The 26,940-nt window shown below is 38.9% G+C and overlaps 2 protein-coding genes across 2 annotated transcripts in view; one reads left to right on the top strand and one right to left on the bottom strand.

Moving 5' to 3' along the window:
• Nucleotides 1-17,815, bottom strand: PRIM1 (DNA primase subunit 1). Its single transcript, XM_061131968.1, has 13 exons — nt 17,648-17,815; nt 16,799-16,956; nt 13,227-13,333; nt 13,085-13,158; nt 11,653-11,789; nt 11,171-11,229; nt 9,930-10,039; nt 9,285-9,376; nt 8,980-9,121; nt 6,788-6,857; nt 6,289-6,374; nt 2,339-2,437; nt 1-898 (listed from the first exon to the last, which is right to left on the bottom strand). Exons 1-13 carry the CDS (start codon nt 17,748-17,750, stop codon nt 879-881), a joined length of 1,257 nt encoding a protein of 418 aa, XP_060987951.1. The 5' UTR covers nt 17,751-17,815; the 3' UTR covers nt 1-878.
• A 6,900-nt stretch (nt 17,816-24,715) lies between these two features.
• The window catches only part of LOC133042669 (17-beta-hydroxysteroid dehydrogenase type 6), a 28,805-nt gene continuing 26,580 nt past the window's right edge, over nt 24,716-26,940 (top strand). The window contains exon 1 of the mRNA XM_061123517.1: nt 24,716-24,871. The gene's annotated coding sequence lies outside the window, so the exon portion shown is untranslated. The remainder of the gene's footprint in view (nt 24,872-26,940) is intronic.

Raw genomic sequence — 26,940 nt, 5'->3', positions numbered from 1 at the left:
TACATTATGGCACTTTTATTTCTAATTCTAAGGATACATTTTCATGTGGAAAAAAAGGAAATAATGCATTGAAAATGTTGAATATTGACTACAGTTTCTAAAAAGATTTCTTTTGTATTGTTAAGATTTCTCCTTGTTGCTAATTAGGCATATAGTGTTCTGCAGTCTTCAGAAAAATGGAGTTGCCTTCTGGAAATCTCTCTTGACCTAAAAAATTGATTTGGAAATACAAAAAAAAAAAAAAGACAGGGAGTGGGGTGTGGCCTGACCAATAAAAATATCAGTAAACAAAATGAGGAAGTTACTGAATACATGCTCCAGGTATAATTAATCAAGTGTTAATTAAGAACAAAACCTTCGGATGCATGAGACAAGTGCTCCGGCCTGGTGCACTGGGAAGACCCAGAGGAATCGGGTGGAGAGGGAGGTGGGAGGGGGGATCGGGATTGGGAATACATAAAAAAAAAAAAAAAAAAAAGAACAAAACCTTCATACACCTAGAAATATGGAGGTTGGATCTGGTGAGCCGACGTTAAAGTCTTGGTCATATTACTACTCACTTACTTCTATATATGGCAACTACTAGAAGTTAGTACCTGTATCAGTAATCTTAGCATTATAATATTAAATTTTACAGATTAATCTGCATTCACTTATATCCTCCCAGTATTGCTCCTTCCAGGAATCTGAACATTCTCCTTTGGTGGTTTCCTGAATCTTTTCAACATAATTATTTCTCAGGAAAAGGAAATTTTGCTTCGAGCATTAAGACACATACACAGTTCTGCTACGTTTATTAAATGGCTCTTGAAGTATTTGATTCTTGGTTGAAGGTAGAAGATAATCCATATTCATATAAAAGGAGTTGTTTGTTATCTTCAGAAGTCTTTTTGTAAATCTAAAATAGAATAGATTTTTATCAAGGATAGTAAAGGAAAACAAAGCTCATTTATTTCACATTCTGATTTGCTTAATGCTTCCATTAAATTCACATCATGCATAAAGATTTGCTTTCACATTTGCTGAAGCCCACATTATAGGCTGAGTTAGTACAGAACGAGAATACAAAGGACTTAATATGCCCCATTGGAATGGCAGCTTCAATGAGGCTTTCCAAGTTCAGTCATCACTGTTCATTCAACAAGCATGTATTTTGAGTGTCTACGATGAGTAAAACATTATCTTAGGCACTACTATTTAATCATCACACATTTTATTAAAAAATGAAGTGGAAAGGGGGCTTGTATTTCTATAACATTGCCAATTTTCTATGGTATTCATCAATCTCTTGAATAATACTCACTACTGATTTTTTTCCTTTTGCCTTACACATAAGCTTGGGTGTCTCCTAGTCAAAGAACTTGATAAGCTCATTGAAACTTTCCTCTTGCTTGGCTTCTCTGACACTTATACTTAGATCTTTCAGCTTCCAAAAGAAGTCATTACCAAGTTTCAAGGATGGCTCTAGTATCTGTACTTTTTGGAGATCTCCAGCTCTATTCGTCCTAATACTAATAGCTCAATCTATTCCCTGTTTCTCCCCAGATATTGCTAGTAGATTTATCTTTCTAGATACAACTACAAATCATGGCACTCCCTTCCTCAAAAAGCTTTAATTGTTTCCCTGTTCATGTGAATTAAACTCAAACTCCCAAGACTGGAATTCAAGGCAATCTACACTGTGGCTTCTTTGAATTTCTATCTCATCACTTCCTGATGCATCTTTTTCCAAATAAGCTATACGACTTGATGGCCTCTAGAGTGACTGATGCTTTCCTGCTTCTATGCCTTTGTTTCTGCTGTTCCTTCGAGAATGAGCAACCTGTCTCCTTCCTCCACTCCTGTATCTTTATCTCATCAAATCTCTGTTTGTGGAATTCCTACTCATACCTCACTCAAGCCATGATATATTGGCACTGGGGACTAGAATTCATGCAGTAGTTCACTGAATAGAGTTAAATGCCATTCTTTTCATATAAAATCTTCCCAGGTTCTCTCAGTCAGACGAGACCTCTATCGCTTTTTTAGCATTTTATACTTTTCTTTTTTTTGGGCATCAGTTAGTATTCCCTAAGGGCAGGGAGCCATGGTGTGGAATTCATCCTTGTATAATTCATTTTTATTTTTCTCATAGAACCTGATATATACAAAGTGTTAAATAAGTATGTGCTGAATTGAATTAAGGGACCTCAGTTTTCAAAACACTAAAGATGGTAACATAAACTAGTAACTTTTCTTGAGAGGGCAAAGATTAGAGCTCTAAAAATTGTTCACTCGCTAGATGTTTTAAACTGCCCATACTAAGATCAAAATAGCTATAAGAGAAATAGAATCTTACCACTCTTCTTGAGAAGTTCTCCTTTTCGGGATTTATCCAGGTTTTCAAGAAACTGCTCGAAAACTTTTACAAAAGGAGCTAGACTGGTCTTCTTATAATCTAAATTATGAAGACCATGAGTTATAATTAGCATTTTGGCAGCAAGAATAACATGAAAGTATAACTTTTAATCTCTTGTAAAAATTCTGTACAATGGTGCTGTGTCCAATAGAAAATAATGAGAAATGTATAATTTAAAGCATTCTTGTAGCCACCCTTAAAAAGGTGAAATTAATTTTAATAGTATATTTTTTTAACCCATTATATCTTAAAATATTTCAACATATGATAAAAAGTGAGTGAAGTCGCTCAGTTGTGTCTGACTTTTGCAACCCCGTGGACTGTAGCTTACCAGGCTCCTCTATCCATGGGATTTTCCAGGCAACAATACTGGAGTGGGTTGCCATTAAAGATTGAAATATTTTACATTCTTTCATACCAAATCTTTGAAATCTAGTATTTTCTACTTAAAGTATAACTCAATTTATTGACAGATACTATATTATCATATCATTGGAAATACTTGATCTAGATTTAAATTATAATATATGTAGGTAAAAAAGCAAGCTCATATAACTAATTTTTCTAACATGCTTAAAAGTTTTCCAATAATTGAATCAGTTATCAGTTTTTAAGCTTAAATTAATTAGAATTAAAAAAACAAAACAAAACCCTGTTCTTTAGTTATACTAGCCACATTTCAAATGCCTAATAGCCACATATGGCTAATGTATTAATAGACAATGCTGCTCTAAAACATCCAAACTATATGTATATAACTATTCTAGTAGTCAGGTTTTCTGGTATTAGACCAGCATCATCTACTGCTATGTATTAAGTCCCACCAAACACTCCTTTCTTTGGAAATTGTGGCTTCAATAATAAATAGTCTTACCAATAGATCAAAACACTGAAAATGTGAAGTGAGGGCCATACCTTCTGGAAACAATCAGAAGTTTATAGTCACATGCATTAAGTATAGGTATTCTCTGATTTGTAAAATAGTCTTAAAAATGTATATAAAACTTTGAATATAGAATCTTAATCATCCATTTAATTATACAATCTATAATTAATACCCAAAGGAAGGGAAAAATCTAATTGAGATCAAGATGAGATTTGGATTTTATCTGCATGGAATTAAGACTACTCATAATAGTTTACTAAAAAGAATTTAAAGAAAAAAAAACAAAAGGAACCAGGGACTTCTCTGGAGGTCCAGTGGTTAAGACCCCATGCTTCCTCTGCAGGGTAGGGTTCCATCCTAGGGAACTAAGATCCCACATGCCATAATTATATAGAGTACTATGCTAAGTTATAAAAAAGTATAATCCATACATACTACTTCATCTCAAGAAATTTTTATGCTTTAAAATATTTATTTATTTATTTGGGCCACTCTGAGAGGCTTGCAGGATCTTAGTTCCCTGACCGGGGATGGAAGCTGGGCTCTTGCAGTGGAGGTATGGAATCCTAACCACTGGACCATCAGGGAATTCCTTCAAGAAGCTTTTAAATGAATTGGAAAAACAACCCCTATAGAGGAGTAACAGAAGACAATATATAATTAAAGGCCAAACAAGCATACAGATAATTTTGTGTCCAAAGAACTGACCAATCAAAGTTGACTGAGGTAGCTATGAACTGGGTCTTAGAAAAAAGATTTAATTAGATAGTCAGTGAGGAGGGTAGAGAACATACCAGTATTTGGGAAGTAGAAGGGAAGGAGCAAATGGTACTAATATGAAAATGGACTAAAGTTTAGAATCATAGAAATTAAAAAAGTAATAAGGAACTTAAATATCACCTATGCCAGCCTCCAACCTCATCTAAAGCATCCCTGACTTACTCATGGTTAATAGCCTTTATGAATACTTGAAAGTGCAGTTTATTTCTGAACACATATTATAAAGCTTCTCCTTATAGGGAGCCAAAACTTGCTTCTTTAAAACCTCTGAACAAAGTAAAAAGATGTCCACAAAGAGATCCTATTAAATTTAAAAAGTTGTGTTAAAAGTAATTTGTTAAAAAAAAAAAAGTAAAATAGTACTAACAGGTTTATGTGGAAAAAAATAGCAGCTCCCTGCCCTAATTCTAACCTTTCCATCTTCTTGAATGGCAACTACTTTTTTCTTTTCTAGCACTTACTTCTAAAAATGAATACTTCCATTTTTACTTAGAAATTTAAGGTCATTCTTCCTAGGTCCTTGGCTTTTTTGAGGGGAGGGACTGTAGGACGGGGGTCTGAAAGCTCTTAAGATCTTCTCTTAATTCTCAGTGTTAAATTTCAAAATGCCTTGGTGTAGGCATATCATTCTCATTATGCTGAGCCCTTTCAACAAAGGGCTTATTTCTGGGATGTTTTCATATATAATTTTGACAATTTTTTCCCTCCCTGTTTTATTTGTTCTTTTTCTGTCAGATATTAGACCTCCTGAATCAGGAGGTCTTTAATTCTGTTCATCTTTTTCCTCCTTAAAAAACATAACTAACTTGTCTTTTTTCTACTACTTTCTAGGAAATCTCCTCTTTTCTTTTCCAGCCCTTCCGGTGAAAGTTTTATTCTAATGATTATGTTTTTGATTTCTAAGACCTCTTTCTTATTCTGAATGTTTTTTTTCCCGTAGCATTCTGGTCTTGCTTCATGGGTACACTGTCTTCTCTTAATCTCTGAGGATATCAGTTTTTTTTTTTTAAAAAAAGAAAGGTTTCCTCTGTTCCTTGCATTGTTTACTTTCCCTGAGTTCTTTTTTTTTTTTCAGTTTATTATTATCCAGTTTATTTGTTAGAGACTTTTGTCCATTATTTTAAACAGAATGCTTGTAATCATTCTATAAATATTGATGGAGGAATGTACCTTGTTTATGTTAGAGCTGAAATATATGAAGTGACATTTGAGCTTGGATTCTGAAAGAAAGGTAGCAACATTTGACTAAAAAGATCAATCAGAGATCTGTTCTGCCCATTACAGTAGTCATGAGTCACATGAGGCTATTTAAATTAAATGAAGCTAAAAATTCAGTTTCTCACATTTCAAGTTCTCAAAAGTCACGTGAAAAGGCTAGTGATTACCATTTGGACAGTGCGTGACATTTTCAACATAGAAAGTACTGTTGAACTACTGCTATAGTGTCTCTTGGGTGTTGGTATAAGATTTGACTTTCACTAACAGGCAGTTTTCAGAGAAGGCAAAGGCACCCTACTCCAGTACTCCTGCCTGGAAAATCCCATGGACGGGGGAGCCTGGTGGGCTGCAGTCCATGGGGTTGCTAAGAGTCGGACATGACTGAGCGACTTCACTTTCACTTTTCACTTTCATGCACTGGAGAAGGAAATGGCAACCCACTCCAGTATTGTTGCCTGGAGAATCCCAGGGACAGAGGAGCCTGGTGGGCTGCCGTCTATGTGGTCGCACAGAGTTGGACACAACTGAAGCGACTTAGCAGCAGCAACAGGCGGTTTTATATTCCCAGCTCCTTCAAATTCTTGGATATACAATTCTGTTACAGTTTAGACATATATTTAACATAACACTCATCTGGATACAAAAACAAAGTACAGAACAAAATACTGCACACATAGTAGTTGTTAAGTAAAGAGTTATTGAATCTAAGACTATGAGATTCAAACAACTGTCAAAATCAATTGACAATTTAATCTTTCAGTATAGATCCTGGCATTAAATGTTACTTTGTGAATATTTGTTGACTCAACATTGGATTCAACAGCACCATTTGGGCAACTGATGAAGGAGAGAAACATTGTGATCATATTATTTGCTACTGAGCTGGTTTCAGGATAAACAATGATCCATTCTGGTCTGAATTCAAGGCAAATTAATTACTGGAGTCACAGAAAGATGTCAATATAAAAAGACTATGTTAAAGTGAGACTTCAATGTACTAACCTACCTCTGGTTCTGGGTTTAATATCAGATTCAGCTCCCTTCTCTTTTTCTTCTTTAGTAGAAATAACATCCAATTCATGGCAAATGGACCTAAAAATAATAAAAGAAGATAATTTTAAAGTTGATTCTTGGTCAACATTACCCAGTGTATGAAAGCACATGAATCTCACAAGATTTTCTGTGAAGAAAATGTGGCCACATGAATTTGGGATATTCTAAACATCATACTCTCTTTCTGGAGTTTTCCATGCATGTTAGCATATTAAAGACTAGGAAATTTTGCTTACGTCAACATTTCTCAAACTTATTTGAACTTTTTTTTTTACACATAATAGTAGCTGAAAAACTTGTGTTCTGTAGAACTCACTAGGAAATGCTCTTCTGGAAGGGCACCGTCATACAGCCTCAGAGAAGCTGCCTCACCAGAAAGGATCTAATCCACTTCACTTCACATTTACAATAGCCACAAACAAAAAAGGAGTGATCAGTGATCTGGAACATACCTTATGGTTGGAACAGTGAGTGGATCAAACTGATCCACTTTCTGTAAGTCAATAGGCACAGAAATGCGACCTGTGAGAAACAAAAATTATAAACTGAATACTGTACAATACAAACAATTATAGGCTGTGTCCTGTGAGTTATTTTTGGCTAAAACTTTAAGGCTTAGAAAGAGGGTTAGACTAATCTGTTAAGAATATTTATTTAGAAATATAAATTAAAAGTACTTTCGGGACTTCCCTGGAGGTCCAATGGTTAAGACTCCACACTTCCAATGCAGGGGGTATGATTCTATTCCTGACTGGGGAACTAAGATCCCACATGCCATGTGGCCAAAAAGTTTCAAAAAATACATAAATACAATAAAATTGGGTCTTAAAAAAGTACTTTCACATTTGTGCCTTTATCTCTCTAAAAACACCAAAAAATAGATGTGAAAGACTGTTGAGCTATTACCTAGTTGCTCCTCTTATATCTACTTTGATTTCTGTTTTCCTCTTCGCTATACCCTTCAATATTTAACTACGGAACAATCTCAAATTTAGTGAGTCCTGAAGATGGAACACAAAACAGATGGAAGTAGTTTACTTCATTACTTTGATTAATTTGCTGAAATCAAAACAGACACCTATGTGTTGAGCATCTTTGGAAATAATATAAATGACATACTACCCTTTTACAAAATCCACAACTGGGACATGACATAAAACTCATATCTGAAAAATGAGATAATGAATTTAAAGAATGGCAGGTGACTAACAAAATAATTAAGGGAATTGGGAGTTACAGGTGGAAGGCAGAGTGAAAAGACTATAGCCATTTAATGGGAAAAAAAATATAATAAAAATGTATACTTACAAGTGAATATAATTTGTTACTCAAATCTTGAATATTAAATAAGGGGAATACTCACTGAAGCTTTAGAATATTAAGATAAATATTAAGAAACATTAAGCTTATTACCAAAATAAACTAAAAACACATAATTGGAAGATTTGAAAAGGGGCTATATAAATCTATACAGTACAGAGTCACTGCAGACTACTAAAGAACACTAGGCGATTTGGGAGTATTGAATATGTGACAGACACTTTTCCAAGCATTTTACCTTTTAGATCTTCACCATAAACCACTGAGGTATCTCCACTGTACAGATGCTAAAACCAAGGGTAGTTTGCTTAACTTCCCACAGCAAGTGGCAGAGTTGAATTGTTGACACTAAAAAGGACAACTAGATACTTCTAATTGTGTCCTCTAGTCGGATGGAGCAAAGTTTATGCCAACATATCTACTATCATACTTATTGTAAAGTCAGTTTTAGTCCATCAAATCTTATCCAGAAGAGTGAAAGAAGGAAGCTAAATCTACTGAAAAAGACCTGAGGGAGGAAGCATAGTGGAAAGAGCATGGAACTTTTTTTTAATTGGAGTATAGTTGCCTTACAGTGTTGTTAATTTCTGCTGTACCGCAAAATGAATCAGTTCTATGTATACATCTATCCCCCCTCTCAAGATTTCCTTCCCATGTAAGCTGCCACAGATAACTGACAGGTTCCTGAGCTACACATAGGTCCCCACTGCCTATTTACATAGCAGTGATATATGTCAGTCCCAGTCTCCCAATTCATCCCACCCCCTGCTTCCACCTTGGGGGCCAGAAGTTTGTCCTCTACATCTGTGATTCCATTTCTAAAAGGCACGGAACTTTGGGTCTTAAGAACTGAACTCTGTTATCAGTTCTGACATAATTTTTTTTATTTTTGGCCATACTACAAGGCTTGTGGGATCTTAGTTCCCCGCATGGCAATAGAACCTGGTCCCCGTGAGTCAAAGTGCCGAGTCCTAACCTCCCTGGATCACCAGGGAATTCCCCAAAATTTGTTTTAAGACTGTGGACAAATCCCTTTAACCTCTGGAGCCACTGTTTTCTCATCTGTACAATATGTGCTGTTGCTCTATGTTTTAAGTTCCTCTCCAACTCTAACGCTGAACCTTAGAAACCCAACTGAAAATTATTTACATAGTGGAAACTCACTGAATAGCTACTAACTGACAATAGAAAAATAAGTTAATTCAGATATTAGCTGACAGAACAATTCTTCAAGGTTTACTATTTCATTCACATCCAGTGACATGCTTTCTATAACAAAAAATAACTTTGAGTTTTCTTTTTTCTTATTTTTTTTACATAGTACCTGTTTTAGGATGAACACTAAAAGGGCTCTTCAGTAAATGATTGATTCCTTTGCTAACATTGATATCCAGTCGTGGAAAGCAATACTGGAGCATGATCTCCCACTCAAGCCAGGGTCCACATTTGTCATTTTTGTTGTTTTTCTAAAAACAGATGCAAGTCCAGCATGAGGATCAGCAGGAACTTTTGAAGATTTCTTTAAGGTGGTGAAAAAATGATCTTCAACCATCTCTAACTCAGTAAGTGAAAAAATGAGAATAAGAATTGCATTATTGTATTTGTAATACAGATTTCAATGGAATATACCTGAAATTTGTTGATGGTGTTCTTCAAATTCTCCCAACGCTGAAGTGAATTGCTATGCCTTTGGAAGCCTTGTTGAAGTTCATCACGCATTGGTGATGGATCATTAAGGAACACACTCATTTAGGGTACATCAATGAACAACTTATTTTCAATGTGTATTACCACAAGGATATCTAAAGCTTACATAAAAAGTAATTATTGTTTTCTAAAATACAAATATTAAACACAAAACCTTAGAAAAATTCCTGTTAAACTGTATTAGGTACGACAGAATGAATGCCAAAATAGCTGTAAGGTTTAAGGTAAAACTGGTCCGTGATCTGTATATATATATATATATATATATATATATATATATATACATTTTTGATCTGTATATATTTTGATGATGATTTTGCATCTGTTAAGTAGTCACTAATTTTAGGAGGATCAACTTCCAAAATGAGGAAATTTATTTACAAAACAGCCTCACTTCTTATTGTATTCCAGACTAGAGATTAAAAAAAAATGCAGAAATACAGGAGATGCATTGTGTAAAAAAGATTAAAACTATATAAGTACATGAGAACATACAGGTAGAACAAATTTATAATATCATAGGTCAGTACAAGTAGCTCACATAGAAATGGTCTTGGGAAAGGATATTTTCAGGAACAAGGGCTAAAATTTTATCCCAGCTTTCTTTATTCTCAAGAATATCTTGATCAACTAAGGCATATTGTTCAAAGTATTTTTTTATTATGTTTACAGATTTTCTGTAGGAACAATAATAACAAAGTCCCAACACCATTAGTGACATATATGGCACGTGGCTTTTGTTCACTAGGGAGGCTAGTACTTATTTTCACTGAATTTCTAGAACTTAATTAGATAAAATGGGAATTATACCTCTTCACAGGGTTATGAGAGTTAAATGAAACATTCTAAGGGGAAAGAATCTAGCAAAGTATTTGGCTTAGACTAGATATTCAAGAAATGTTTACTTCTTAAATCCCACAATTTAGAAGGTTAATAGCATCAGAGACATGTAACAAGGGCAGAAAGCAACCAAGTCAGGACAATGTAATAATACATCAGTAGTAGGATGTGGGATACAATCTACAGTTTCTATTCTGAATTGCTTGCTTTAGCATCTCAACACTTACAACGTGCTTTGCATTTTGAAAATAGACTTTGCATCTACTGTTTTATGTGTATATATTTGTATGTTAGGTTACTAGCTTTTATTTTATTTTATTTATTATTATTATTTTTTTGGCTGTGCAGCATGCAGCACGCAGGATCTTAGTTCCCCAGTCAGGGACTGAACCCATGACCCCTGCAGTGGAGGCGGAAAGCCTTAACCACCGGACTGCCAGGGCCCTCCTACTGCTTCATTTAATCTCTGCCGCAACTCTGAGGTAGATGGAGTAGACACTGTTCTCCCCATACTGATAAGAAACAGAGTCTCTAATATTTTATCAAGGTCATATTAAAGTGGCAGAGTAGGGATTCTTCTAATGCAATGCTCTTTCCATTATCCTAGAGAAGTAGTGAATTCAATGGAAAGGGTATGGTCTTTGGAATCAAGCAGACAAGGACATGTGTCCTGATTTTAATAATTACTTGCATAAAGCCAAACAAATTATACAATCTCTCCAAATCTCACTTCTCTCATCTATAAGAGGAGATAACCATCATGTATCTAATGAGGTTGTTGTGAAGACCAATAAGAATATTTGTGAAACACCTATCAAGAATACTGGAATGTACAAAACAGGAAATTAATTCTGGCTATTAATGTTGTAAAATGCTACCCTGGTGCAGAATATTGATAAGGTAATTCTAAAAGCATATACAGGTAAATCAGACACAACTTAAACTTCATGGAGTCTTCCCCAACAGACCTGACAAAAGGGTGAATTTTTTCACTTAGGTGAACTTTCTTTTTAACATCTTGACCACCCTGAAAAACAAACCATCAAAAACAAACAAACAAAAAAAACTTCATGTATATTATATAACATAAATGAAATAAATCAAAATTTTCTTTAATGTGTTCTAAAGATACTGATTAAATTCTGTCAAAGTATAGAATCTTGCATGTCATTTTATACAGTCTCAATACCTGTAATTTTCTTGGTTAACTTTACTTGACATACTTGGACCAGAAAAGTAAACTAAACTTCCTTTTGCCACAAAGGAGGACACTTACAGCAAAATATGAGATATCTTAAAAAATGTAACTACTATGATTTTAACTGATCTACTGGTAAAATCATTTACTCTGAACTATGAATGCTTAAAAGATAGTTTGCTTTTGTTACTAAGCATACAAGGCTGGGTCTAGCTAATGAAGAAATGTAAACTATCATTAAGAAGACCTTACCTTTACAAGACTCAAATATTCAACTATCCCAGAACGTACTGCAGAGGACAGTTTTCTAACTGATTCATCACAGACCCAACAATGAACACCTCTCCTTCCAGAATATACCCAGAGACGATGTTTAAATCCAAAGTCCTCTGAGGAGGGAAGAAATAATCGGTTTTAAAATAAATTTGTAAATTTCTGGTTCTTGCATATTTCTCTAGCTTGATTTTTTTTACCTCTTATCTGTACTCATTTTAACTATACTACAGTTGATCCTTGAACAAACTGGGATGCCGACCCTCCCACTAGAAAATCCACATAAAACTTATGGTTGGCCCTCCATAGAAACAGTTCCTTGAACTTCCTGAGTGGTTCAGTGGTTAAGAATCTGCCTGCCAATGCAGGGGACACAAATTTGATCCTTGGTCAGGGGAAATTCCACATGCTGTGGGGGCAACTAAGCCTGTGTGCCACAGCTACTAAGCCTGTGCTCTGCGGTAAGAAAACCCTGCACACAGTAACGAAAAACAGCCCTCCTTGTCAGCTGGAGGAAGCCCACGCCTAGTGATGAGGACCCAGTGCAGCCAACAAATAAGTAAGCTGTATGTGTATGTATATATATATATCTATATATATATAAGGACGAGTTCCTCTATATTTGTGGTTCCACATCTGCAGATTTAACCAACTATGAAGCATACAGTATTGCAGTATTTACTACTGAAGAAAATCTGTGTATGTAGACTTGCGCTGTTCACACCGTGTTGTTCAAGGGTCAACTGTACATCATTTGTAGTTTCCCATGCTCCCTGGGCTCTTGCCTTCAGTTCTTTACGTATCCTGGTCACTCCGCTAAGAATTTCTTCGTGCCCCAGTACTTCTATTTCTCTCCCTGACCAATTGCCGTTTCTCTCTAAAGACCCAGTCTAAGAATATTAAAAAAGGTAACAAGTGTTTGGAACAGTGCCTGGTACATAATAAGCCTCTTATATAAGTTAGCTGTTATCACTGTCATCCTTGCCATCACCTCTTCCAGGAAGCCTTTTCTGATCTAACATCTTCCCATCCCTGTATGCACTCCTGCTGTTCTCCACCCCCACAGCACCCTGTGCCTAGTAACACATACGTAATCCTGAATTTTCTGGTTTCCTCTTTAGACTGCATAACTTACTCGAGGTAAGAATTGTTATCTTTCATAGTTCCCTCACTTAGGACAGTAATGGGCATGCAAGAGTTGCTCAACAGATGACTGAATTGGGGAAAAAATTACATGACTTGATCAATAGCTTTATCAAAGACTTTAAATCTTTTATTTTCCCATCATATATTTCAGAGAAACATGTCAGAAATTTATGAGAATTGATTATAAAATGGTGTAGACAGATTAATATTCAGAAGAAAAAAAGATTCTTGCATGTGACCCCACTGAGATACTGCTAACACTTGCCTTTTAGCGCTCGGTCGATGATACGTATGGCCATGGTCATGAGGGTCCAGCACTTGGAGCATATGTCTGCAGAGCTGGGGCAGAATGATCGTTACTCACTGTCAGTGATATCACCCCCACTAGCAAAGCATGCGGAACTCACCTGCAACATCTCCTCACATCGTCATAGTCTGTCATGTCAATGTCAAACACCAGTTCTTTTTCCTGAGCCTGGAAAGCTCCCAGCTTCACTGTATTGTGTTGATTGGGCTAAAGGGACAAGACATCAGTCAGTTTCTATAAGAGCCACCACACTGTCAGATATGCTTATTTCCTACCTATAAAGAAAAAGGGGCCAAAGAGAAGGAGAGAAACCATCTAATGCCAAGTCTGTCCGTGACTGACAGAAAAGAAGCTCACTGATGTGATTCTACACAGCCAGAAATGATGACAGTGTAACTTTCATAAAAACAAAGCTTGATAAATGCTTTACCATAAGTATTTGTTTTCTTATAATCCTACTGAAATATAATTGACATATGACATTGTATAATAAACATTTGTTGATCAATAGAAATCATAATAAAGCATTTTTAGGTTTCTGATAAGAAAAGGTCCATACAAATAATTAGTAGCCTACTGCAAGATATTTTAAGGACCTTTCATTGTTATTGGGCATATAAGTAACAAAAACGTGTTTAAAAATTTTCTATAATTCAAAAAGATCTCCCAAGACAGTCTGGCTCAAGCTCTAAGTAATTTCCTTTGAGGCTATGGACTATCTGGTAAAGAAAGCAGACTGAATGCAAATACTTATTTGGCTTCCTCTAAACCTGCACAAAAATAATTTTTTATTTTTAAAGACAGGTATAAGTCTTTTTAAGAAGAACCAGAGAGGAGACAATACCACCACAATTTTTATAAGGAGATTCAAAAAGCTGAGTCTTCGGCTCTCAGTAAAGAACAAGAAGAAACCCAATTTACATCTCAGAATCCCCAAGTCTTAGGAATAGGTGACAACAGGTATCTCTGGAGCTGAGATTAAAAACAGGAGGATTGATTACAAACCTATTTACAAAGCAGTTAGTGCTAAACCTACTCTGTGGAGCTAGGTGACTGTGCTTCCATTTCCCTGGTGAAGACACCTGAATCATTACCTGGGGAGCATAAAGCAGAGGGTTCCTGGACTGAGAAGGGGAGTGGGCACAGCTGAAAAAAGGCTGTACTGTGCAGATATTCAGGGGACTAATTAGACATTTACTTGTGGAATGCTGAGACCTAGCTCTCTCCTCTGTACCTTCCCACTGCCACCCCAGGAAGGAGACAGGAAGATTCCTCTCTCAAGACCGACCAGGTGTATCAGGCATTGTTATTAGGCTCTAGGAACAGATCAGTGATCAACGGGAGTTTTCATTCTAACAAAGACCTGGAGAAACTGACATCAGAGCTTCCCACAATAAAATGGCCCAGTCAGATCACTCTGTAGTAAAGAAATCTCAGCCACGTATACAGAGCTTCCAATCAGCTCTTTGGTACTCTATTCTTAAATATAAGCCACAAGCAAGAAATCACCAGATATATGAGGAAAACCTCTGGTAACAGTGGAAAAACAGAAAAAAATGTAACTGTAGAGAAAACAGCCTGTGTAACAGAAGAAAATGTAAGAAACTGTCATTGATATCTTCAGCAAGATAAGATATATCAATGAAAAGAGTACAGGATATGTTAGGAAAAAAAGGTTCTTGGAAATGAAAACATAATAGCAGAAATGAAAACCTTCGAGGAAATTCCCCAGAAAGCAGAGAAAATGAAAACAAAAAGTAGGAAGACAGACTTCCCTGGTGGTCCAGTGGCTAAGACTCTGCACTTCCAATACAAGGGGGCCTGGGATTCAGTCCCTGGTCAGGGAACTAGAGCCCACATGCCACAGCTAAAGATTCCATGTGGTGCAATGAAGACTGAAGGTCCCTTGTGCCTCAGCTAAGACCCAGCACAGCTCCACCCCCCCCCCCCCAAAAAAAAAAAGATTGCCTCTTGGGAACAGAAAATAGGCGCAAAAGTAGTAGACCAAAAAAAAAACCACGCTTAATTAATAGTAGTTGATTTTTGTAAACTACGTGCATATATAACCAATAAAAACACACAAAGATGATGTATAGATGCCTGTCTTGGCCCAGTTTAAGAAATGACACCTTTTCCCCCTTCTGTGCTAGGAAGAAGGAGTAGAGTGAACCTTCGCTCTTCTATAGAGACTTGTTTTAATTTCCGTCCCTAAAAGAGGAGTAACCTGCTCCAAAGTATTTTCCCTGCCTGCCTTTTCTTACCTCCTCTCCCTTTCCTTTGGGATTTAGAGTCAGAAAACCTGGATTCAGGTCCTATCTCCCTCATTTAGAAATTATGTAACCTAGGCCAAATTATCTAAGTTCTCCTTTTAAAAAAAGAATAATGAATGATGTGAAAAACAAGTCATACAACATTAAGAAAAGGCTCCATACAAAAGCTATTATTCTATGTGTATCTTTTCCCTACCTGTGTGTATTTTTAAGGAGAGGAAGAAGGGCAGTTTTGGGCAATTATGTTCATTCATTCCACAGACACTTATGATGTACTCTCTCTGCCTGGCAGTATTCTAGGCACTTAGGATATATCAGTGAGGGGAGAGGGTAGGAGGAAAGGCAGGCTACAGGCCTCTCTGAGTAAGGACTTGAAGGAGGTGAGAAAAATGAACCAAAAAGATGCTTCGGGAAATGGTTCTAGGCAGTGGAAATTGATTGAGCACAGACCAGTGACAAGATTGGAGTGAGTGAGGGAGAGAGAGGGGCTCGAACTCTGGGTGAAATGAGAAGCCACTGGAGAATGGTTTGAGCAGATGAATCAAGATGATCTTACTTGTTTTAAAAGGATCCTTTTGGCTGCCGTGTTGAGAATACAGTCTAGAGTCTACAGGAGCAAAGTGTTAGGAAGTTTTTACAGTAATTCAGATAAGAGGTGATGATGATGGTAGTGGCACTAGCAGCAGTGGTTAGTAGATATTATTACGGTAGCGCTAAAGAGATTACCTAGTGAAACAGATACAGGCGTGAGAGAAATGGAGGAATCAAGAATGATTCTCCCCAATATCCTCTGTGTTCAACCATGCTGACTTCTTCATTTAGTCTTTAAAAAATGTTTTTTCACCTATTTATTTTGATTGTGCTGCATGGGCTTTCTCTAGCTTCGGTACGCGGGGTTCTCTTTGGAGTGGCTTCTCCTGCTGAGCAGCATGGGCTCTAGGGCGCCTGGGCTTCAGTTGCAGCTCCCAGGGTCTAGAGCACAGGCTTGTTGGCTGTGGCACACATGCTCAACTGCTCCACGGCATGTGGGATCTTCCTGGGCCAGGGATAGAACCCAAGTCCCCTGCATCCACTGTGCCACCAGGAAAGTCCCTCATTTAGTCTTTTTTTTTTAACATTTCTTTTTTAATGGACCTCATTTAGTCTTTCAGCCAGATATTGGCTGAAAATTTTTTGTCCTACAGTGAATATAGCCAATCCATTTCCAAATGATTTCCAGTCAGTCAAGTATCAAAGGACATTGAAAATTTTTTTTTTTTTACTTTACAACTTCCTTGCAAAAATGGTTGAAGCGTGGCTCTTCAAATAAAATAAACACTACAAATTTATCTCAAAATGCTAGGGGCACCAATCCTTTCTTGGTTTAAAAAACAACAAACTACATAAAAAACCGATTTCTTACTCTGTGGGAATATACTGCGCCAATATCAATCTTGTATGGATTCATTTTCTGCATCTCCTTTTCCAGCTCACTTTGGTTGTTGAAGGATTGGTAGCGAATGTAAATATCATCTTTCAATGTGAATGAAAATTCACGGTGCTGAAAGTAATTCTTTACCACTGCAAAATAAATGTACACCTTAAAGTTAATTTGGTACTTTATCCAGCTCAGAGCATTAAAACATTAACCAATGAGAAGATATTTTTAATGAGTCCTCTGTTACATGTTAAACAAAAAAAAAGACAAGCACTAGTTCCTAATTTGAAGGGGTTTACAAAGATGAGGATAAAGATGCAGAAATATTTTCAATATGTAATACCATCTCTCTTTCCTTGGTGGGCACTAATAAATTCAAGTGGGAAGAGTTAAGTACCCCTCCTCTTTTAGGAGATGCCCCTCTGTCCCTGAGCAGATCACGACTTTGCAGCTTCATGCTACGACCCTGTACCTTCCCCCACCCCTCCCCTCCCGCCCCGTGGTTGCAGGTAAACACCAAACGGAAAGTGAGTCCGACCACTCGGGCCGGAAAAATCTCATGGACAGAGGAGCTGGTGAGCTCTAGTTCACAGGGTCGCAAGAAGTCGACGTGACCGAGCGACTTAGCACACACCTTCCAGGGTGCGGCGGAGGCTGGTCAGTACATCCTCTCTCGACCCACTCACCCCCAGAGGCGACGGAGAGGGCGCGAGATAACGCACGACAACGCCTGGCACACAGGAGGCACTTCATATTGTCATTCCGAGGTGCCCTCCCCAAACCTCCTCACACGCCTTTGCGGACACACCACCGCCCCCTCCCTGCCTCCATCACCTCCGCCATAGTTGAGCCAGCGATAGTATTGGCCGTAGGGAAAGAGCCTTCGGTAATAAAGCTTAAGCAGCTCGGGCAGCTCGGCAGGGTCAAACGCCTCCATGGAACGCAGAATTCAACCCTGGGAGGACTACCGCAAGAATTGGCGGGAACCACACAGGGCGAGCCTGAGCCACTGCGCAGGCGCATCGTGGCCACGGCACGCCGTCCGCAGGGGCCGCTGGGAATTGTAGTTCCTATTTGGAGGCTGGCCTAGGCGAGGCCGCTTCTGACCGACTGGGCTTCCATGGTAGCTCAGCTGATAAAGAATCCGCCTGCAATGCAGGAGACCGCGGGTTCGATTCCTGGGTCGGAAAGATCCTCTGGCGAAGGCATAGGCTACCCACTCCATTATTCTTGGGCTTCTCTGGTGGCTCAGACTGTAAAGAATCCGCCTGCAATGAGGGAGACCTGGTGTCCATCCCTGGGTTGGGAAGATGCCCGGGAGAAGGGAATTGACTACCCACTCTGGTTTTCTGGCCTGGAGAACTCCATGGACAGAGGCGCCTGGCAGGTTATAGTCTATGGGGTCGCAACGAGTCGGACTCGACTGAGCGACTTTCCCGTTCACTTTGTGGTCGAGGGCGCTGCTCCTGTGGTCTCTGCCCATTTACTTCTTCGCTAGGTTCCCTGCACAGGTGGGACGGGGAAGACCACGCCCATTCCTGGGCGATTTACTGCGGAAAGATGAGCCCTGGCGCATATGGTTGTTCAGTCGCTCAGGCGTGTCCAACTCATTGCGACCCAATGATTGCAGCACTGCCAGGCTTCCATGTCCTTCACCATCTCCCAGAGCTTGCTCAAGCTCATGGCCATCGCGTCAGTGGTGCCATCCAGCCATCTCATCTTCTGTCGTCTCCTCCTCCTGCCTTCAATCTTTCCCAACATCAGGGTCTTTTCCAATGAGTCAGCTCTTGCCATCAGGTGGCCAAAGTATTGGAGCTTCAGCTTCAGCATCAGTCCTTCCAATGAATTCAGGGTTGATTTCCTTTAGGATTGACTGGTTTGATCTCCTTGCAGTCCAAGGGACTCTGAAGAGTCTTCTCCAACACCACAGTTCAAAAACATCAATTCTTTGGTGCTCAGCCTTCTTTATGGTCCAACTCTCACATCCACACATGACTACTGGAAAAACCATAGCTTTGACTAGATGGACTTTTGTTGGCAAAGTAATGTCTCTGCTTTTTAATACGCTAATGAGGCCTGTGGTAGTTTTTCTTCCAAGGAGCAAGTGTCTTTTAATTTCATGACTACATTCACCATCTGCAGTGATTTTGGACCCCAAGAAAATAAAGTCTTTCACTGCTTCCATTGTTCCATCTATTTGCCATGAAGTGATGGGACCAGATGCCATGATCTTAGTTTTCTGTATGTTGAGTTTTAAGCCAACTTTTTCAATCTTCTCTTTCACCTTCATCAAGAGGCTCTTTAGTTTCTCTTTGCTTTCTGCCATAAGGACGGTGTCATCTGCATATCTGAGGTTATTGATATTTCTCCAGGCAATCTTGATTCCAGCTTGTGCTATATCCAGCCTGGCATTTTGCTTGATGTACTCTGCATATAAGTTAAATAAGCAGGGTGACAATATACAACCTTGACATACTCCTTTCCTAATCTGGAACCAGTCCATTGTTCCATGCCCGGTTCTAACTGTTGCTTCTTGACCTGCATACAGGTTTCTCGGGAGCAGGTAAGGTGGTCTGGTATTCCCATCTCTTTAAGAATTTTCCACAGTTTGTTGTGATCCACACAGTTAAAGGCTTTAGCATAGTCAATAAAGCAGAAGTAGATGTTTTTCTGGCATTGTCTTGCTTTTTCTATGATCCAGTGTATGTTGGCATGCTGGGAGCCAGCACACGAGATCCTACCCATGACAAGGTCATAAGGGAGAAAACCTGACAGGCAAGGCGGATCAGGTTTTCGAGGATTTCGAAAAGGCTAGCTCACGAGATCCCACCCATGACAAGGTCATGGGGAGAAAGCCTGACGGGCAAGGCGGATCAGGTTTTCAGGGATTCCGAAAAGCTGCCCCAATGCTGCCCCCGGTGTTCACCTTAAAGATGATATCTGTCTTTCTGATGCCTGCCTCAATAGACTACTCCCTAATTTCTCTGACACAGGCAGAAGGCCTTCCCCCACCTCTTCCCAAATAAGAATCAATTTAAAACTTTAATCAATAAGTTTCCCAGGTGGTGGTATTTTATGAGATTATCCAGGGTGAAAGGAGTGTTTTAATTTAAACTCCTTTGCTGGTATTTTAGTTTGTTTGGCAAATGCATTTATGCCCTTGGTACTAATATGCATGACTGCTTATATTAATACCCTAATCATAAAATAGCATAAAGAACCTGATCATATAAAGGCCCTAGTAGACATAGAGCCCTTTGGGGAGTGAGGAAGTCCTATTAGAAAACATCAGAAAAATTATTCTAAAGGTGGTTATTGAGTTGACATTTGCTTGCTGTGTTTTGCTTGCTGTGTTTTTGCTTTTAATGTGCTAAGGTTGTGTTATAGAAACCATTGTTAATATAGCTAAAGATCTGGAGAAATAAGAGCCTAGAGAAATACCACCCCAGTGTGGTAACAATGAGATGGTTGTTAATTGTCAGCCAGGAGTGCTAGGCAGAAGCTGCCTCACCGAAGCCGCAGAGTCTGTGTGGGGTAAACTTCTTAGATAAACGCAACTGACAACTTCTGCAGAAGGATTAATTTTTGTGCTAACAAGGTTATACTTCCACTCTGTACTGTTGCCCTATTAGACTGCTACCTTTCAGTTAAGGTCACTATAGAAACAGAAAATAGGTTTACATTCACCTGACCTGCATAAAATGTTAATAGGCCCCAAGGCCAGAAGATAATGTACAAGACCCTCATAAACAAAGAAGTATGCAGAAAACACCCTGGTTTCATGAAGAACAAGCTGATGTAATGTTAAACTATCTTCCCCTTAGAAATGTACTAATTTAGGGTATAAAAGCTACGGTAAAAAATAAAGCATTGCCAGACTCTGTGAGACCCTGCAAGCACCCCCGTCTGGTCATTCTCTCTCTCTCTCTCTCTTTCTCTCTCTCTCCCTTGCAGACTGGGCCCTATCAAGGCTGGTCTCATGTGTCTTCTCTCTCTCTCGCCGACACCGTTCATCCTGAGGGTACCCCCTGGATCCTGCCGGGGCTGGACCCCGGCATTGGCAATTTGACCTCTGGTTCCTATGCCTTTTCTAAATCCAGCTTGAACATCTTGGTATTCCGGGTTCACATACTGTTGAAGCTTAGCTTGGAGAATTTGAGCATTACTTCACTAGCATGTGAAATGAGTGCAGTTGTGCGGTAGTTTGAACATTCTTTGGCATTGCCCTTCTTTGGGGTTGGGATAAAAACTGACCTTTTCCAGTCCTGTGGCCACTGGTGAGTTTTCCAAATTTGTTGGCATAGTGAGTGCAGCAGTTTAACAGTATCATCTTTTAGGATTTGAAATAGCTCAGCTGGAATTCCATCACTTCCACTAACTTTGTTTTAAGTGATGCTTCCTAAGGCCCACTTGACTTTGCATTTAAGCATGTCTGGGTCTAGGTGAATGAACACAGCATCATGGTTATCTGGGTCATTAAGATCTTTTTTGATATAGTTCTTCTGTGTATTTTTGCCACCTCTTCTTAATATCTTCTGCTTCTATTAGGTCCATGTATTTTCTGTCCTTTATTGTGCCAGTCTTTGCTTGAAATGTTCCCTTGCTATCTCTAATTTTCTTAAAGAGATCTCTAGTCCTTCCTATTCTATTGTTTTTCTCTATTTCTTTGCATTGGTCACTTAGGAAAACTTTCTTCTCTCCTTGCTACTCTTTGGAACTCTGCATTCAGAAGGGTATATCTTTCCTTTTCTCCGTTGCTGTTTGCGTCTCTTTTCTCAGCTATTTGTAAGTCCTCCTCAGACAAACATTTTGCCTTTTTGCACTTCTTTTTCCTAGGAATGGTTTTGATCACTGCCTGCTGTACAGTGTTACTGAACCTCCGCCCATACTTCTTCAGGCACTCTGTCTATCAGATCTAATCCCTTGAATCTATTTGTCACTTCTACTGTAAAATCATAAGAGATTTGATTTAGGTCACACCTGAATGGCCTACTGGTTTTCCCTACTTTCTTAAATTTAAGTTTGAATTTGGCAATAAGGAGTTCCTGATCTGAGCCACAATCAGCTCCTGGTCTTGTTTTTGCTGACTGTGTAGAGCATCTACATCTTCGACTGCAAAAATATAATCAATCTGATTTTGGTTTGACCATCTGGTGATGTCCATGTGTAGAGTCTTCTCTTGTGTTTTTGGAAGAGGGTGTTTGCTATGACCAGTGCGTTCTCTTAGCAAAACTCTGTTGGCTTTTGCCTGCTTCATTTTATACTGCAAGGCCAAACTTGCCTGTTACTGCAGTTATCTCTTGACTTCCTACTTTTGCATTCCATTCACCTTTGATGAAAAGGGCATCTTTTTTTGGTGTTAGTTCTAGAAAGTCTTGTAGGTTCTCATAGAACTGTTCAACTTCAACTTCTTCCATATTAGTGATTGGGGCATAGACTTGGATTACTGTGATATTGAATGTTTTGCCTTGGAAGCCAACCAAGATCATTCTATCATTTTTGAGATTGCACCCAAGTACTGCATTTGGACTTTTATTGACTATGATGGCTACTCCATTTCTTCTAAGGGATTCTTGCCCACAGTAGTAGATATAATGGTCATCTGAATTAAATTCGACCATTACTGTCCATTTTAGTTCTCTGATTGCTATAATGTCAATGTTCATGCTTGCCATCTCCTGTTTGACCACTTCCAGATTACTTTGATTCATGGACGTAACATTCCAGGTTCCTATGCAATATTGTTCTTTACAGCGTCGGTATTGCTTTCATATCCAGACACATCCTCAACTGGGTGTTGTTTCTGCTTTGGCTCAGCCTCTTCATTCCTTCTGGAGCTGTTTCTCCGCTCTACTCCAGTATCCTATTGAGCATCCACCGACCTGGGGAGTTCATCTTTCAGTGTCACATCTTTTTGCCTTTTCATATTGTTCATGGGGTTCTCAAGGCAAGAATGCATATAGACTTAGGTTATCAAGATGAAGTAAAAAAGTTGTTCTTTGCTAACTTTATGACTGTTTTAGAAACAACACAATTAAGCAATTAAAAAAGGTTTGCAAATTAGTTCTTCATAGAATTTCTAGGTCCAATATATGGAAATAAATGACCAACCAAATGAGAAAAGCAGGATCTATGTATTCAAGAACTTGTTTTATACAGAAAGGGAGTCAGCCACCCTCACTTGTATTTTGACAGACTCAAATGTAGGCAGAGGAATGGGAAAGCTTTAATAGGGACAAGAGAGAAGGTTTCAGGTATATCCAGAATCAAGGCTCTTTGCATTGGGCAGGTATAAATGGGCTAACACACATTGGGGCATCCTATGTGATTGGTTAGGTGTGCATATTTGGCTTTCTCTGGTTGGTTCTAAATTGGAAGTGGGGAAAAATTAGGGAAGCTGTCAGTTTTTAATCAAGTCTTGACTCTTTTGGGTGGATCATTATATGGGTTATTTAGCTTCCTGGACTAATACTCCAGACTGCAGTCTCACTTCCTACAAGTATGACCTAAAGCAAGCTGGCTTCCTGGGCTGTTTATTATAGATACGGGAGTTGGTTTCCTGGGTATGCTTTGGGCAGATTGTGGATCAGAGTTCTGTTTTTGTATATGGTCTGGTCATTATTTGTTTGTATATTTGGTTTCTCATATAGAACATCCAAGAATACTAAAATCTGAATCCAAGGAAGCTTGCAGAATCATGGAGAGTTTTATGTAAGTATGAAAGGAGCCTGTTTACTGTTGATGTGCAGATTTGCCAATCAGTCTTACCAGGTAAAGATACACGCCACTACAAATGTGGGCCGGGGTGGGTAGTCTGATAATTACATCAGGATTGTGTTGCTCGAAAGCTATTATTTTCATGAACATTAATTTTTGAATGTGGTCATGGTCCCTCATCTTCTGTAGGCAACATGGTGAAAAATAGTCTCTACACAGATCATATTTATTTGAGTATTTCTAGAAATGTGATGTTCTGCACAATATTAGTTGATTCTCACAATCCCCAGAACACCTGTTTTGGGTGGAGTGAATTTCATTTCTGGGAATGTCTTCACTCTAATAACAGTAGCCAGAGTGCCAATAGAGGGACTTCCCTGGTGGTGCAGAGGTTAAGACTCCATGCTTTGAATGTAGGGCATACAGAACCTTGTTGGGGAACTAACTGAGCTTCCCACAATTAAGACCTGATGCAGTCAAAAGTCAAAAATTAAAAAAAGAACAAAAAAGAGAGCAACATTAAGAGTTCTCTTTTCCAGAGCTGCATACCCTTAGGCCTTTTAATGGAGGTTTTGGTGTTTCTTTACTGGAAATTCCTTACTGCTGCCTTTAGGAACTAATTTCTTTTAGCTATTTGGGTGTCCCCTATTTGAATTTCAGGGCCATTAAAGAGGGCACAGTGTAAGGAGCTAAGACATCAGGGAAGAAAGCAAAGGAAGTTTATTTACTGAGTTCCTATTGTATGCTTGGTTTATTTAACATTTGTTTTTCTCATTAGGCAAAAGGACATAATAATAGCTAACATTTGTATAGCATTTGCTATGCTGTCAAGGACATATGTGATCGGTACTAACCATATCCCTATTTTACAGATGGAGACATATTTGTTGTTGTTCAGTCAATCAGTTGTGTCCGATTCTTCATGACCCCATGAACTTCAGCACGCCAGGCTTCCCCGTCCTTCACCATTTCCCAGAGTTTGCTCAAACTCATGTCTATTGAATCAGTGATGCCATCCAATCATCTCATCGTCTGTCATCTGCTTCTCCTGCCTTCAATCTTTTCCAGCATCAGGGTCTTTTCCAATGAGTCAGCTCTTGCCATCAGGTGGCCAAAGTATTGGAGCTTCAGCATCAGTCCTTCCAATGAATGTTTAGGGCTGGTTTCGTTTAGGATTGACTGATTTGATCTCCTTGCAGTCCAAGGAACTCTCAAGAGTCTTCTCAAGCCCCAGATGGAAAGCATCAGTTCTTTGGTGCTCAGCCTTCTTTATGGTCCAACTCTCACATCCATACATGACTACTGGAAAAACCATAGCTTTGATTAGACAGACCTTTGTTGGTAAGTAATGTCTCTGCTTTTTAATATGCTGACCAGGTTTGTCATAGCTTTTCTTCCAAGGAGCAAGTGTCTTTTAATTTCATGGCTGCAGTCACCATCTGCAGAGATTTTGGACCCCAAGAAAATAAAGTCTGTCACTATTTCCGTTGTTTCCCCATCCATTTGCCATGAAGTGATGTACCAAATGCCATGACCTTAGTTTTTTGAATGTTAAGTTTTAAGCCAGCTTTTTCACTCTCCTCTTTCACCTTCATCAAGAGGCTCTTTAGTTCCTCTTTGCTTTCTGCCATGAGGGTGGAGACGTATGCCCAGCTCTAATTTGTCCCAGTCACAAAGCTAGTAAGTGAGAGAAGCAGACATCCTGGCTCCATAGTCTGTGAGATTAACTCCTATGCTGCAAGCTATTTGTCTACAAGGGGTTGTTGTGAGGGTTAGATGAGATAAACTAAGAGGTGCCTGGCACAAGCTCATAGCCCAGAACCACTCAAAGTGAGAAAGTTGTTTTGTGGAAGTGCTTGGATATAGAGGTCTGTATCCCAAGGGCCGCTGGGAGGCGGCATTGCCTTTCAGTTGGTTTCCCCTTGTGTTTTCATCCTTGTGCTCGCAAAACCCCTTTGTCTTTCAAGTCTTCCCCTCTCCGCCATCTTTACATTTACTGCTTATGTCTACTGTCAACCTCTTTGGGTAATCTGTCAGCCCTCCATCACTCTCTTCAAGTTCTTTGCAGACTTGGACACCTACTTCATGGACTTTCAGTCCAGCTCTTATTGTTTTTCTGGATGTTTTTAGCGTGTAAAAGGATGATCTTGTTTGGGAAAGATATGGTTCATCCAGTCATTTTTTAACTAATTCATTTATCCTGGAGTTAATAAAAATTTGTGTTGGACATTTAGCTAGGCTCTGGGGAGAAAAATGACATGGCTTCTGCTTCCAAGAAAGTTATAGTCTAATGGGGCAATTGATAGAAATAAAAAAGTAAAATAAAATGTTATAGATGAATTTTTAACCCAGTTGTCTATTGGTGTCAGTATCGTTTTTTTTTTTTTTTTTTTTTAAAAGACCTGGGCAAGATTGGAGCAGGAAGGAAGGTCTCCAAAGCTTAAATGGCTTGGTGTTCCTGGGAAACTGCCTGTGACAGCTCCACACGGTCAGAACTCATTCAAGGAAGGCCCAGTAAGAGACGAGACTGTTAAGTAGTTAGAATAGGGAAAAGGAGTCCAGAATGGCGGTGGCTAAAAGACCTGGAAGGGAAAAGCCCGTGGAAATAGAACAAAGGAAGGTCCGAGGACCGGAGTGAGAACCTCAGGTAAAACAAACAACACTCCTGGCTGGCCCAATTTACATAGGATAGGCCCAGGGACAGAGAAACATATAAAAAGAGGAGCCAAAGCCCTCTTCTCTCTCTCCTGCGCGATGGGGCGCTCTGCTCTTCATGTCTTTGGGTCGACGTGCCCTCACGCCTCGAAGATGGATTTTCCTGCTATTATCTAAATAAAATAGAGCTGTAACATTGAGCTGTGACACTGATTTATTTAAGAGCTATAACACGGTCCGTTCGAGACCTGAGAGCTATAATACGGCCTGTCCTCTGAGAGCTGTGACCCGTCAAGGGGGCTTTAATGTCCATCACTCCAAATTTTTGTTGTGACGAGACAAAGAACCGAGGAGCATACACTCGCCTGACAAGACCAAGGGGCAAGCGATAGCCAGAGCATTGTGTGCCCAGCTAAACAGTGTGGAAATAAAAGTCATTTGTCCATTTTAATTCAGTTTTGGTTAAAATTAAAATGAAATGTTGATCATATCTGTATTCGATGAGAAGACTTGGGGATGAATAATACTGTTGAAACAAGTTGAAAATTTGAATTACCCTGTGCTAGTTATTTTCCTCCTCAACAAAGTAAGAGAAGATAAGAAAATCTGTTATGTTCGCAGAAGAGCAACATCGACCAGGGGAGACTGTCTAGGTGGAGCCAAGATCACACTTCAATTTATGATAACTTTTATTACTTGTCATCAACTAAAAAAAGTAATAAAGAGTACCCTCATTTTTCTTAATGACAAAGTTT

Source organism: Dama dama, chromosome 3, assembly GCF_033118175.1.
Source record: "Dama dama isolate Ldn47 chromosome 3, ASM3311817v1, whole genome shotgun sequence".
Taxonomy (NCBI): domain Eukaryota; kingdom Metazoa; phylum Chordata; class Mammalia; order Artiodactyla; family Cervidae; genus Dama; species Dama dama.
The sequence above is the reverse complement of the archived record's forward strand: the minus strand, read 5'-3'. Positions and strand labels throughout refer to the sequence as shown.

Bases quoted from the DNA above. Each gene is read 5' to 3' on its own strand.
- PRIM1 (XM_061131968.1), bottom strand. From the start codon at position 17,750: ATGGAGGCGTTTGACCCTGCCGAGCTGCCCGAGCTGCTTAAGCTTTAT. The intron at 11,230-11,652 runs GTAAGGTCTTCT...TTTGTTTTTCAG, and splicing joins AATATTTGAGTCTTGTAAAG to GGTGGTCAAGATGTTAAAAA. The intron at 2,438-6,288 runs GTAGGTTAGTAC...TTCATAATTTAG, and splicing joins TATTAAACCCAGAACCAGAG to ATTATAAGAAGACCAGTCTA.